At 40.1% G+C, this 15,619-nt stretch overlaps 2 protein-coding genes across 2 annotated transcripts in view; one reads left to right on the top strand and one right to left on the bottom strand.

Moving 5' to 3' along the window:
- Positions 1-7,211, top strand: part of nlgn2a (neuroligin 2a) — a 256,832-nt gene extending 249,621 nt beyond the window's left edge. Inside the window, exons 8-9 of the mRNA XM_084711539.1 lie at positions 338-704; positions 2,156-7,211. Coding sequence (XP_084567665.1) covers positions 338-704; positions 2,156-2,990 — 1,202 coding nt within the window. The 3' untranslated portion in view covers positions 2,991-7,211. The remainder of the gene's footprint in view (positions 1-337; positions 705-2,155) is intronic.
- A 1,121-nt stretch (positions 7,212-8,332) lies between these two features.
- Positions 8,333-14,044, bottom strand: LOC146306103 (up-regulator of cell proliferation). Its single transcript, XM_084712234.1, has 2 exons — positions 13,846-14,044; positions 8,333-13,073 (listed from the first exon to the last, which is right to left on the bottom strand). The coding sequence occupies exons 1-2, from the start codon at positions 13,916-13,918 to the stop codon at positions 8,392-8,394; spliced, it is 4,755 nt and encodes a 1,584-aa protein (XP_084568360.1). The 5' UTR covers positions 13,919-14,044; the 3' UTR covers positions 8,333-8,391.
- Between the last annotated feature and the right edge of the window lie 1,575 nt (positions 14,045-15,619).

Raw genomic sequence — 15,619 nt, 5'->3', positions numbered from 1 at the left:
CCCATGCCTGCAACAATCCTTTAAAAACTGTTTCTTCCAAAAAAGGGTTCCTTGGACGAAAAGTGTTCAGTCTTACAAAGAACCTTTCCTTCAACAAATGGGTCTTCAAAAGCAAATGTTTCTGTCAGCCCATCAGAGAGAACCCTCTTGGAACCCTTATTTTTCAGAGTGCAGCAACATGTACTTTTATCTTCCTCCTCTGTTTCACTCTCATCTCTTGAAATGTTCTATACCTGTCATTATGTTCCTCTTAACTTATCACAGTTATCTCTTCTTCCTCTTTCCCCTTATCCTTTTTTCCCTAACCGTTTCTCCCCTCCCGCATCTTATCCTCCAGGCAAAGACATCCTGAGAGAAACCATTAAATTTATGTACACAGACTGGGCGGACAGGGACAATGGTGACATGCGGAGGAAAACCCTCTTAGCTCTGTTTACGGACCACCAGTGGGTGGCGCCGGCAGTGGCCACCGCTAAACTCCACGCAGAGTTTCAGTCCCCGGTTTACTTTTACACCTTCTACCACCACTGCCAAACCGAGACGCGACCCGAATGGGCCGATGCCGCCCATGGAGATGAGATACCGTACGTGTTTGGCGTGCCCATGATTGGCGCCACAGACCTGTTCCCATGCAACTTCTCCAAGAATGATGTGATGTTGAGTGCTGTGGTCATGACTTACTGGACCAACTTCGCCAAGACTGGGTAGGCCTTTTTAATGATTTTATTTCATTCATTTTCTTTTTACTCTGTGTTGCAACAGTTGGATTAACCAGCTAGTTTAGTGCCACTTCAGTAGCAGAGTTTGAAGGGTCTTTCTGGAAGTTTTGCTTCCCTGTCAATAGGCTTGGGCGCTATCAAGATTTTACGGTATACCAGGGTATTTAAAAATTTCAAAGGTATGACTTCCAATCAGACATACAGGTGCTGAAGTGCAGTGACCACCCACTTGCACATCTTCTGGAATTGCCCCACTTTGACTCCAAGTGTCCACGATGAAAATCTACTTTTAATCTACTTTTAAAATCATGTGCCTTGGCAATCTAGAAGAGTTTAACTATGCAAAAGAGATAAATGTTGGTAAATTGTTGAGAGTGTTGTTGGTAGTATGCAAAAATGGCTAAAGAAAGACATGCCGTTTAACAATATAAACATGATGGAGATAATTTATTTAAACCGAGAAATCATATGGATATCTTTGATGAAAACTGGTTAAAATGGCTTACCCATGTGTCAACTAATAAGGCCTGATTTTGTATGGCAGCAGTATACTTACATTGAGGGGATATTATTACTATTATTTATTTTATTTTATTTTTTAAGTGAGTGTACTTTGTCCATCTGACACACATGTATCACTTTGGTTATCAAACATGATAAAAAAAAAAAATACTGGCATTGCTCTTTCTATTAAACTGATACAGAGATGCTGTATTGAGGCAATGTATTGTAGTGTGCAGCTTTGGCCACCAGAGGTCAGTCTCTACTTGTGAAACAGGCATCTGGGCTGATAAAGCTGGTTCCTGGGAGTGGTGGGGATATCATCACAGGATTAGTAAAAAAAAAAAATCCTGTTTGGGATTATTTGGGGTTTAATAGCCACATGATTTTATTTAACTGCTTGTCTGCCACCACCATCTGTATATCATCACCGTTCAGTGTCATCAGGTCCTCCAGCAACAATCTATGGAAGAAAGGTGTTTATTTCTTTTCTATTCGTTATTCTATGGGCTATAAGTATTTAAACCCAGTGAGACTTGTGTAAATAGGCTAATTGCATAAAAGACATACAGCCTTGTAGGCCTGACAGTGTCATACATGCTACAATGACATCTTTCACTAGCAGCTCAGCTTTTACATTTTTTTAAATTGATCTATTTCTTTAAACACACAAATACCACCATATACTGTAGTATATCCAAGTGAAATATCAGGAATGTATAAAAAATACTGCCCAAGTTCCTGTTATAAGAGTGGTGTACCTGTGGGTAGGGGCTGATCTCACTAATTAGATCTTGGTAGAGTTAATAAAAGTTCAGTGCCCTGTCTCCCTTTGTTGACACAGACGTCAACTTAATTAAGAAATCTTTGAACCACATTGATTAAAACCTTGACTCGAAATCTAAAACTAAGTTGTCCTCTCTGTTCTCCACTAGGGACCCGAACCTGCCAGTCCCTCAAGACACCAAATTCATTCACACCAAGCCCAACCGCTTTGAAGAGGTCATCTGGACCAAGTTCAACTCCAAGGACAAGCAGTACCTCCACATTGGCTTAAAACCTCGTGTTAGAGACAACTACAGGGCCAACAAGGTGGCCTTTTGGCTGGAATTAGTCCCCCACCTTCATAGTCTGCATGACGATCTCTTCCCCACTACTACCCGCTCTCCGCCAGGCCCTGGCCCGGGCACCCACAGACCCTGGCCCAGAACACCTGGCCCTCGGACCACTCGTCACCCATACCCTACCTTCCCGTCTGATCCAGAGCCCGAGGGTTCGGAACGTCCGCACCAGAACCTCTTCCCTGGAGACACCCGGGACTACTCCACCGAGCTGAGTGTGACAGTCGCTGTGGGGGCGTCGCTCCTCTTCCTCAACATCCTGGCCTTCGCCGCCCTTTACTACAAGCGTGACAAGCGGCATGAGATGCGACGCCACCGGCTGTCTCCTCAGCGGGGTGGACCTGCCAACGATCTGGCTCACAGCCAGGAGGAGGAGATCATGTCCCTGCAGATGAAGCACTCGGAGCACGATGCCCACCACGACATGGAGCCGCTCCGGCCCCATGACATCCTACGGCCCCCCTGCCCACCCGACTACACACTGGCGCTGCGCCGTGCCCCTGACGACGTGCCGCTGATGACACCCAACACCATCACCATGATCCCCAGTACTATCACCAGCATGCAGCCTCTTCATGCCTTCAACACCTTCCCCTCCACCGGCCACAACAACACCCTGCCCCACCCCCACTCCACCACCCGGGTATAGTAGGGACTGGCCCAACACAGTGCCACCTAAGGACCAGGAAGACTGGCTCTGCCAATGATCTAGAAGGGAGGCCTCTGGATGTGGGCCTTTGTTCTGTTCTCTTATTCTCTTGTTTCTCCAAAAAACAACTCCACCTCCTCCTCCATCATGTGCTGTCAAACTTAGCAGCTCCACTGTTGGCGCGTGGAGAGGCAACTGAACTGCATGGCAGCAGATGATCAGTTTGGGGGTGATTTAGATCTTTCAAAGATACTCTTTTCAAAGAAGGTCTGCTGTTTCCAGACTAAAGCCCCCTGACATTTGTCAAAGGGACGAATGCTTGTCGCCCCTTGCTGTTTTCCCACTTTTTTTTTTTTACTTTGGTGTCTTCTCTTTTTTCTCTCCCTGGTGTGTTATGTGCATATATCGTTCTCTTTTCTACATCTGTGTCTTCTCCCTGCTTTGTTCCTCTCATTCGACATGTGATTCTCTCCCTCTCCCAATGCTCCTCTGCTCAAAGGATTCATAAACTACTGAGCTGTAGGAGGGGGCATAGAGTAAATACAGTAATCATATAGCTATGAAAACACTGATATCTTTCATTCTACCAGCATTCTTGGTGCCAAGTATGTACTACTGTGTTTGCTTTCTCATCGAGGGAGAAAAAAAGTAAAGAAAATTCTAGAGTATTCCTATTTACTGTCAATTAACAGCTGTGTGTTCTCATGACAAAGTGCCAAACTGGCCCTCGATTGTTTCTTTTCTTTCTTTCATCTTCTGTTTTTTTTCAAGCATTTGTTTAATTGTTGTTTTTTGTGGAAAGAATTTTTGCTGAAAATATAGATATAGAGAAATGATATTATATATAGTTATATATAAATGTGTACAAAGGAGAAAGTATATAAATGGGTTTTCTCAGTGGGGATCTATGCATGAATTATTTTTAAAGCTGATGACGGGGGGAAAGGACACTGTATCTGTCAATGCACGTTTCCCAAATCTAATCAAATCATATCGGTCCACTCTGGATATTTAGGTTTTTTTTGTTTTACCTCACAGAGCAAGAACATCACAGAAAATCTTGGAGTAACCCAACAAATCCTCCTAACCTCCCAACACCCATTTATTGAAAAAAATCTCACAAATCTCACAAGATGTTTGGGTCACAGCAACAACTGTGAACACATTCTTCCATTCATTCTGTCCTTCATTTAGATCATTTGGGTATTTCTCCAACCAGGTACTGCAGCACGGCAACAACAAGCCCGTCATCATCCTCTTTCGTTCCATCTGTATGGAGGTGATTGTTTTCTTCGGGTGCGTCAAGTACCAAATCTGTTGTTGTAGCTCGCCTGTACAGAATTATTTTTGTATTTCAGTGAGAAACAAAGCAGAGACAGGCAGCTTTAGCTCTTTTACGTACACCTACCTTCTCCTTCTCCTGTCTGCGCCCCTATTTCCAGCACATGCATATTCTGTTTGATGTGTGCCTGTGAGTGTGTGCGTGTTTGTGTGTTTGTGATATCAGAACTGCTTCACATGGGCATAGGTGAGCCCTAATTAGACAGCAGAGATAGAGAGGCAGACAGGCAGGACCCCCCCCCCCCCCAAACTTTAGACTCCAAAATGAGCTCCTTCCTGCTGCGTACCCAAACATCCGCCTCCATATCAACATCACATAGTCCCTCCCTTCCCTTCTCTCCGTCAGTACACTAGCTTTGTATTCAAAACCGCCGCCCATGTTGCGGCGATCACCCTAAACTCCCCCTCTGTGACCACCATCACTTGACTTCACTGTGTCAGCGCCGTTCTACACAATTTCTGACCTCAGTTCTCTGCTATTATCCTCACATTCAAGGGTTATTTCACTAAGCTTAGTGACTTTTTGTGAGCTCATCAGTTGTAAATTAAACTCTAAGCACACTGAGGGTAACCAGCGGGTCTTCACGGCCTGCGGTGCAGAGCTACGAGATGAGAAAGGGGACTCCGATCTCCTAAACAGGGTAAAAGCGACACGGTTGTCGACTGCTGTTTCTGATTCTGCTCTTTTCTTTTGGGTGAGAATGTGCAGGCCTACAGCTCAGCCATGCCCCCCTCCCATTCTCTGCTAAGGATCATGGGTAATACAGTCTGATAAGTGAACTGATGTGCTGTTGTTTGAGCCCACAGGAACACATGGTAGCCTACATCCAGTATGGGAGAAGTTAGTCACGGTGCTGTCTTTGCTTGTGCTCTAGCTTTAGCCTGTTTGTTTGTTTTCTATTTTATTACTGCCTAATCGGGTGGTGGGGGAGGGCTGGAAGGGGAGAGATACACCTGGCTGCTCCTGTCAGAGATTTTGTAAGCCCTACTGAAAGAGAAATGTGCACAATGTAAAACACAAAACAACTGGCTTGGGTGTGCTGCAGGTGGATAAATGCTGCGGAAGAGATGATGGACAGTAGCGCGAGAAAGAGGTGCACGCTGTAGAAAAGAGACTTTGGGAGGAGATCGGACAAAGACTCACAGCCTTAAATGTAGAAATCAAAATCAAATAAGAGGATGAACTGATCTCTAGCAAATAAGGACATGCAAAGGCACGGCCATCTTTCTACCCACAATGTTTGCCAGAAGGATACCTTGCTGATCTGTTCCCACGGAGGATCTGATACGTCTGATTAGATCCATGTGAACCCTTTTGTACTCACTCCTGTGGATAAGGAGGCAGTGAGGGGTTGTGAAGTAAACCTCGCCACAACAAGAGGTGAGGACAGAAACAAGGTATTTAGTTTGGTCTGTTCTTTTTCCTTGTCTATTTTATAAGCTAACACTGGAGGGCGCCATTGTGACAGATTGACTGCAGTCTGCCCACTCTGAGGAAACTGAAGAAAATACCAAACTGGGAGGCAGGACAGAGACAGACACACAACATCTGGAAGAGGATCAAAACTGTACATTTTTAAGTGTAAGAATCAAACAGACAAAATATTTGTAAATATTAAGTTTCTTGTTTGTTTTTCTTTTTCTTTTTTTTTGAGGGAATGAATGAAATGCTTATTTTGTGACAACAAAAGACAACAGGTGCAGTTTGCCAATTAAAAAATGGCCACTAGCTTGAGGTTTCAAATCCACTGGTGAGTAAAAAATGCTTACCACAGATAACTTTTCATGCCATTAGAAAATAACCCTTTTTTTTCTTGACGTTGCCTATTATCACGTGGGCATCCTGTAGCATCATGATTTCTAACCAGGAAAGTCACTGTAGCAGACATCTCCACTGCAGAGGGCCTAAGATGCTAAAGCTAGCATTTGCAGTATTTGCTCAAAATTACTATAGTTTAAGTCTGTAGTTTTACTGCTCTTTTCTTGGACAAATATCGAATATCGACTCTTATTTTGAAATATATCACAATCCAACTAAACTCCTGATGAATCTGCTGCCTGATGTGTGTGACTTCAGAGTATTTATGGAAACATGTCAGAGGTTAAGAGCACTGATAAAAACCAGCTTTGATCAGAGAACTGATGTAATGATGGAAGTGACCAGTGATTCATGGTCAGACACTAAACACAAGTGCAGCCAATGAAAAGTTAGCTCACCTCACGTGTAGCAGTGTTTACATGTAGCCACTTAATCACATGTGAGACGGACAGACATGAGGGCTTTGATACCATAAGATGCCTCACATCCTCATAGAGTAAAGAGATCACACAGGTGGTCTGACTTTTTCCTTCCACACACTGTGTTGCATTGTGGTCATGGAGGTTGGGTTGACCCTACAGTGATGTGATGTAGCAGTGAAGACTTTCATGTTCTAATCAGTTCAGACATTAAATGTTGAGTAAATCTGAAAAGTCCAGCTGGATCAGACTGGATGTATGTGGACACACACTTAGCCTCGTTAGAGATCCTGTGTCAGGTCAGTGGTGTGTGGAAGCGCATGGTTAACAGCCCACAATGGCAAACATACACAAAGACAGTGACACTTACACTTGACACTAAAACTCCAGCTTGGTCTCCATTGCGAAGTTGCACCTGTTGTCTTGTTTTTACATTCTTTGTTGAATTCAGAAACCCAAGACTTGAGATGAAGAAAAATGTTAAATAATGGAATTTTAAAAAAGATGATTATTAAAAAAAAGTATAGTAAAACTATATAAATAAATGAGGTGATGATATTTCTGTTTACTTTAGAAGTTATTATACACTGTATGCTGTGATTCTGATCTGGGAAACATTAAAGACATTCATAGCCAGTCTGATGATTTTGTCTCTTTATTGAATCAGTTAACGCAAGTAAGTAATGTATACATGCTGACAACACGACACAAAGTGTGAATTATGTTTCAATTTCTTGAAAAATGTAAATAAAATGTAAATACAAATAGAATTCTAAATTCTTAGTTAAAATCACATAATATACTCAATTCAATAAGAAAAAACTCTAATGTAGTTACATGTTGACATTTAGACTGAGTTGAAATTGACACAGTCTGCACCAGAAACATCACAGAAAGAAAAACAGATAATCAATTCTGAGTAAATAATCACATATCATACTTTCAACTTTCCTCTCTGTCCTGTTTTAAGAATATAATGCAGATTGATTGATGACCAAAAAAATGAATGCAAATATTTGACATCAGCTACAGAGAAATAAAAACAAAAGCATCTACTTCAAACAACTTTCTGTCCAATTTTCACAAAACCACATGATGGCTTAGTGATCTTTTCAAAATAATGTACAGTTAATGCAAATATTTGACATCAAAATGCTTCACAAAAATGACAACAGATTCTAAATTCTGAGTAAATAATCAATTACTCATTATTATAAGAAAAGGATCTTTTCTTATAAACATTATGTCCTATTACAACAATATCACATGTAGATTGAGTGACAAAAAAGATAAATGTAAATATTGAACATCAGATACTTAAGAGGAAAAAAAAACACAAGTAGATAATCAGAAAAAAACAAATTCCTGTCCTTTTTTATATCATCTAAAGCAAGAAAAAGAATGCAGTAAATACAAATATTTGATACTAGATACTTCACAAAAACAATAAAAGATAAAATATATTGATGAAAAATAAAATCAAACTCAGATTCAGTTCAACTAGAAGTATTTTGTATGTTGACTCAGAGTATCAAAAAGCAGTTTAAAATGTTGATGGGTTCAACATTAAGACACAGTGAAAGCAAATTATTTTGATTAAACATGTTAATCTCAGGTAAAGGTGAGCAACATTTGCTGTGATTATCTTTTCAGTGCCTATTTTCAGCTGCAGTGGTAAAATATCTCTGTGTCCTGATGATATAGTGAACCTGGGTATCTCATGCACAGTAAGTTACTATTTAGATATTTTAAGATCAATCCATTAAAGAAGGAGGAGCACCTCTGTACACTCAAAACAAATGAAGTGAATCTTAGAAGTCTCTCACTTGATGTTAAATGACTCTTTGAGACTCTTCTCTGCCTGCTCGTATGTGATATATTTCCAAGTATAAGGAATATCAGCAGGCTTTGCATCATATGCTTCAGCAAACTGATTGTTGAACTTTGTCATGACATATTTCCAGTAGTCTGATGCCTGAAGACTTGCATCTGGAGCAATTCTCCAGTCTGGGAAAATTTGTCTGTAACTCTTGTAAGGATGATATTCACCATTTGTGGCATCGCAGCGAAAAGATGCGTCACTGATCACAGAGGAAGAACATATGTCAGTGACAAGTTTTTCTGTTTGATCCCACCTGAATCTACCCAGACCCTCTGGTCGATGTAGTGAAGTAAAGTGTTCAGTATGATCATTTTGTCCTGCGTCACAAGGAGTTTTGCAGAATGGACACTGTTTACCACATCCAATCAGTTTGGTGAAAAGCTCTTTCTGAGGCTTCACATGAAGATTTTTCAGTTTTGTTTGGAAGTCTGTTTCTTTAAATTTCTTCTTAAGAGCTTCTCCCATGTCCTTCACACACTTTGTGAGCCAGTGAGCAAACTGTTCCTGGTCAGCATTGTTCAGGATCATGAAAGCACCAAGAGCATCTTGGGAAATTACCAGTTTATCACCAAGTTCTTGACAGACATTTTTAATGAATGTCTTCAGGCTGCCACTCTTCTCTGGTTTAGCTTTGTTGATAGCATTATTTATGCTGTTGATACTTGACCGAAGATGTCGATCCTCAAACTCAAACATTGTCGACTCATTTGAGAAGCGTTCCACTACGCGGTCAAATACCCATTTGTTTACATAATCCTCATATGAGGAAATATACCTCCGATACTTTTCAAAGTCATTCTTTGAGAGCAAATCCAGTAAGATTGAATACTGGAGGAACATTCGTGTGCTGAACTCTGAGCTTGTCTGCATGTGATCAGTGATATCAATACCCAAAGAACGGTTGACAAAGTCTTCCACTGCAGGCTTCAAGCAGCGGTCTGTGAATTCTTCTGCCTTCTTCTGGCACTGGTCTCGTTTGTGGAACACATCTTTGAAATCGGCACAAAACTTCTCTTTGTTTTGATTCAGACATCTATAAGGATCATTCTCAAGTATGAACTCTTGATGCATTTTCTGAAACTGTCTGGCTGCAAATCCACAGATGTGCTGTTTGAGAGAAACTTCAAACTCAATGTCTGTCTTTGGATCCTGATTGTTTTGCAGCCTCTCATCAATCTTGTGTAGGATCTCCTGGATGTAAGTGTCATGGTAATTGTTTCTTTTGTCCATTTTTTCAGTCACAAACTGTGTGCAATCTGTTATGATACGGTTAGCTAGGTTTTGTAAAGCCATTACGTGATCTTTCATGTTGAAGAACTTTTTGATTTGGTGTTTGGTTTGTTCATACAATCCTGTAGGTGAATATTTGAAAGCTTCCAATCCACAATCTTTCAGGTTTTTCTGACTTAACAAGTCACATGCATGACTTCCCTTGTGTGATAGATTTATTCTCAGGTGGTAGGACACACTTGCGAAGACATTTGTGGCTGTTTGTTTCGGGAAGGACAGTTCATTCACTGTTTTATTCCACATTTTATCAAATTCTTTGTCTAGTTCTTTGTCTGTCATGTCAACTCTTTTTTGCCGACATTCTTCAATCAATGCACACACTTTCACTTCTAATTCTTTTGTGTGGTTCTCCTTGATTTTATCAATTTCTGCCATTCCTCGTCTGATGTCAGCTGCAGCTGTGAGCTGATTAAGAACTGAGTTCTCCATTTCTCGCCGAAGGCTCTTTGCACTGTTTGCAAAGTCCTCTCTGTATCCTTCAACTAGATAGACATGACCCTCTGTTTGCTTGAAGTACTGTGTCAGATTGTCAAGAAGCTTTGACTCCCATTTAGACAACTCTGTGCAAGCTTCACTTTTCAAATCAGTTACAAAATCTGAGATGTCAGACTTCTCAGATTTCACAGCAACTGTGCCAAAGTTGGATAATTTTATTTCAGCTTCTTTAGCCCATGTGTACATGTATTTTTTGAATTCCCATTCCCATTTGTTGAATTCTGTGCACAGTCTCATGTATGCATCAGCCACTAGGCTGTTTCTGAAGCTGAAGATGAAGTTTTCATGTTTTACTGCATTCCACAGGCTTTTTGTCCACTTTGTGAAGTCCAAGATATTATTAGCAGAAGACTTACAACTTCTCAAAGTTTGGATTATGTTCTTCTTGAGCTCATAAACAGCCTCACTGTATCCTGCATTGACTGGTGCCATTGGTGGGTTTCCATTCCAGAGTCCAGGAATGTACTGGTTACCAGTGTCTGGACAGTACTCCATCACATCTGTGAAGCTCTTGTTCTCCTCTTTCTTTTCCATTTTGGCTGCTGCTTGGGTCATCTCGTTTAACTGCTGCAAGAGCAGTTTCCTGTCTCGTAAGTTCTTCTCATGGGCTGAAACATCTGACACATTCTGGTGAACAAACTGACATTTGGGCTTCTTGCCCACCTCTTTCATCCTGAGAAAAGCATGCACAACTATTTGCAGGATGTCCTTCATTTCTGTTGAATTCTCCATTGCAATATTGATGATGGTGATATCACTCAGCCCCACAACAAGTGTTGCAAGCTCATTGTCGTGCTCATGGCTGTTGTCCAGTTGTGCAAGCTCTGGCGACTTTAAGCCCTCAGTGTCAATGATCACCATGAAGTCACAGTTGAGAACTTTTTTCACATCTTCATTGATTCTGATGAGCAACATGAAGGCACCTCGAGTGCATCGACCACTGCTGACTGCAAACTGCACTCCAAACATGGTGTTGAGGAGAGTGGACTTTCCTGTGCTCTGAACTCCAAGAACTGTGACTACCAGTATCTTGTTCTTAGGAGACACCAAGTTATTGAGCTCAGAGAGAACGTCACTCACCCATCTGAGAGGTATGTTGGATGCATCTCCATCTACAAGTTCAAGGGGAAATCCATCAAGCAACAATTGTGCACATAGTTTGGGCAGATGCTGTAATTGTTGACGTGATTGGTGTGTTTCTGGAAGGGAAACTGAAGCTTCATAGATTTGACCCATTTCACGGAAGAAGTGTTCAATCCCCAGTGAGCTGTTGGAAAGTTGTTTGTCAATGTCTTTGATCTCCTCTTTGTTCTCAGAATCTTTGCATTTCTTTTTGTACTGCTCTCTGAGGTCAGACAGTTTTTCTCGAGACAGGTTATCAAGGTTCATTCGCATCCATTTCAGGAAATAACACCTCTCAATCCCTGGGCTTGAGACTGCACTGATGAAACATGTCATTGCCTTTGATATGTCATAAGAGTTCTGTTTTTCTCGCAGTTTTCTTTTCTGTATCTCAAGATCACTTTTGTAATTTTCTATGTTTTGAGCGCCAAGTTTTCGAAGCCGAAATTCTTCCTTCTCTAAACAAGCCAGTTCCTTCCATATCTGGCCGTGCAAAGGCAGCTGAGCCTCTTTGTATTTGAGGATGTCTTGAATTTCTGCAGTGATGTCATCTGCATTTCTCTTGGCAGTCTGACACTCTGGACAGTCTTCATCAACCCAGATTCCCAGTTCATGGGCAATGTCAGCCATCTGTTCAATTCCCATCTTCATCTTTGAGTTCTCAACTACATTGCTGACTGTTTTCCACAAATTTTTGACAAATGCTGCATCATTCATGTGCTTAGCCTTCAAAAGGATGTTGCTGTTGGTCAAGCCCAACTTGGTTGCTACGTTTTTTAGAGCAGCCATACTGGAATGACTGGTTTGTTGGTTACCCACCAAGAAGATCTGTGATTTGTGGTGTTTGTTGGTAAGTAGTTTGCACTGAGAGTCCAAATTGTCAAAGAAAATGAAAACTGCTGCAGATGTCTGACACAAAAAAGAAAATTGTGTTTCAAATGAAGCAATGTCCCCACGAAGGTTAGCTAAAGCTACTGGCTCACTGAAAATATCCATGTTTTTGTTTCCACAAGGAAGGTACCAAGAAATTTCAGCCAACCCATCAGATATTCTCCTTGGACTGTCGCCACACTCCATGTCATGGTGAACAAAGGTGTCATGGTACTGCTGAGGATTGCTCAGAAGCTTATTGAGGATCTCTGACTTGGACAAGGAGCACTCACCCAGTCTCACAAAAGATATCATCGGAAGTTTAGAGAAGACAATTCTGTTTTCAATGAAGCCCTTGGATTCTGAAAGTGACTGAGGTCTGTACTTTTTAACAATGTCTCTCAAAGCCCAAAGCATGAGTGTACACTGCTTTGTGTCACAATTAGGAAGCAGCAGAGGCACAGAAAACTGACACATAGACATTTTGAGTGCCAGTTCCTGCTGTACAAAACCATCAGAACACAGAAACAGAGCAGTGATTATGTCGAGGGGGTTCAACATGTCACCTGAACTCACACTTTTGAACAGCTTATCAAGATCTAACTCTGTATTCCCTGATGCAGCGTCACAGTTTGATTCCTGTGCTGATGTCCATTTCACATTTCTAGCTGTCACATTAACCATCATCAGTTTCTTTAAAAAATACCATGGAAGATCTGAATTACACTTGGCAGGTTCATCAGTGATGGTCTTCTTGTCAATCTGAAGTATTGTGCTCAGGGAAAGCTTCTCTTTGTAGTGCTGCTCCAACCCCAGATACTCCAATAAGCTCTCCAGTTGTGTCTCTGTGGATATATGAATATGTGGGATATGAAATATAGAAAATAGGCAATAACACTATAGATGTTTGAACTTGCACCTTTGTTGTTCTGTCACATAGCATTCAAGCTGAGAAGATGAGACTCTTTGTTAGTGTCAGAGTCAACATGTAAGGATGTGGCTATTTCCTGGAAGCAGCATGTATCAATGCAGGTCCATTATATTTCAAACTCAAAGAAGTCTAAGGAAAAAAGATTTGTAAATTCATTATTTGGCAGCACTATTGGAATTTATTTTGTTATAAGCAAGATGTACAAGTCAGAATCTGCCAGTATCCATTTGAAACCAAATTGCACATTTCTCTCGTTTAAACTGTAGTTTGCAAAAAATATTTGGGATTTTCCTGATCTTAATATTGGGTGTCTGCTGATATTGAATCCAATCCAGCCAGTGAAACTATCAGTCTGTCCACTCATGGATATTAGGCCTGAAGTGGGAAAAAGTGATCCTTCTTTTTCCTCCTAAAAAAATCTTTGCCAAGTCCAGTCAGCATATGAAACCAACAATAGCAAGATTTAATTTTGTTTTGTTTTCAAATTACTCACAGAATTGACATTAATTGGCACAAATCAGCATTCTTTTTTCATATTGAGGTTTGTGTTTGTATTTATCTGTGTTATTCCTATTTTCCATCATTGTTCCTTCTTAATTTGTCACAGAGTCAGTGGATCTGCACTCTGGGACAGACTTTGTGACTTATTATTCATTTTTATTATTCATATATTTTCTTATACTCACTTGTGGGTGCAGATGTTACATCAGGCTCACTTGTTCTTTCATTATTTGGTTCTTGGCTGTTTGTGTCCATCATCTCTTGGACAGTTTCTCCCTCCCTGCAGGTGATCACAGTGTAGCTCTCCACTTCACCAGCAGGACTGTTCAAATGCTGAGACACTTGTTCACTACTGACATGATAGACTGTTGTCTTCAAAGACGAGCAGGGCACTGTGGAAATAACAATAATAACACTGATAATAATAAGCATGATAATGATGATTTTGCTTAAAGATACTTAAAGACTGCACATCATTTAGTGCCTTCTGCTGAACAGTAGATTGTATAAAGAAGTTGATCTTTACCATCAGTCTGTTGACAGTCATTCTTGTCATCAGAACATGGTGTTGATGGAATTTCCTCGACTTCCTCACAGTAAAGTTCAACAAATGAATCTTCATCACTGATTCCCTTGATGAATATCAAAAAATATTGTAATGTAATGAACCAGTTCATTATCTTCTACACAGTATGCTAAAGGATAGTATTTCTCCATTGTATATGATTTTATTGGAGTTGTATAAATGTTTACCTCCATTGTCGGTACAGTCTCAGTCATCACACACACATTATTCAAACAGGTTCTCACTGAAAGAGACAAGGTTCAGATTAGTCTTTACAAAATGTCCATATCCTAAAAAAAATGTGACAAACATGAGCATACATCAGGGTCAAACTCTGAACAGGACTGTTTGTGTCTACATGTTGGTTATGCAGCTCCATTTTAACATTTACAAGGTTTGTCATTGTTTTTAGAATATTACAATGAAATCACCCTCTGAAAAAAGACTTTTTATCTTTTTGCCTTTGACTTTCCTTCTTTATTCACTTTCATTCATTGTTGAATAACGTTTTAGTATAGGTGAGACTAGATCCAATTGTAACAGGGGGAAACTGTAACACAATCAGTAACAAGTTAGTGATGACACTTGCTCGGCACATACAATACTCAGTATAATTTTCTCTCTGTCTGTGGAACAGGAGCAGGATCATTTCATCATGGCATTATTTAAAAAATGTATATTTTGATGTATGAAAGTTACTTTTTGTACATACAGTATATTTTCCATCCGCTGTAAATTTAAATTTGCATCAATTTTATTTCAAGCCTATTGGTTAAAAATGAACATGACCAACTTATGCTAACATTTGTGTTTCTAACATACATGAGTCTGTCATGGCAGCAATTGTAGTACTATGTATCAATTGTCCCCAGGCTACATGGCTCAATTTAAACATCTTGTTTATGAAACAAACATGTGTAACTGAACATAAATATAAAGTTTCTTTTTAACTAAATTCAAATTATTAAAATATAGTTACCACTAGAACAGTTACAGCCTAATCTTCTGCTAAAATAAAAATAGACTTTGGTATTTGATATCTGAAATCAAACAGAATTTGAACCATTTACAAAAAAGTAAGTAACATTCGATATTACAGCAGTAATGTGATTACATTGATGTGTGATCTTACTTAAGATCTACTGGGTTAATATGACTTTTTTTCAGTGTTATAACTGCACACAGCCAGTGCTATAATAAACCCCACCAGGGGACAATCATCTTGTCCTTATTCATGAAAATGTATAATTAATTAATGCACTTTTTATTAAATCAAAAGATGACTTGTGTATTTAAGTAAGAAAAAATAATTGCTAAAGGTGGAGGTGATGAAAATGCATGTGAATTGGAGAAAAAATGTATAAAATAGATGTGAAATGAAAAATGATCATTTG

This window comes from Lutjanus erythropterus, chromosome 23, assembly GCF_056507025.1.
Source record: "Lutjanus erythropterus isolate fLutEry1 chromosome 23, fLutEry1.hap2, whole genome shotgun sequence".
Taxonomy (NCBI): Eukaryota; Metazoa; Chordata; class Actinopteri; order Lutjaniformes; family Lutjanidae; genus Lutjanus; species Lutjanus erythropterus.
The sequence above is the reverse complement of the archived record's forward strand: the minus strand, read 5'-3'. Positions and strand labels throughout refer to the sequence as shown.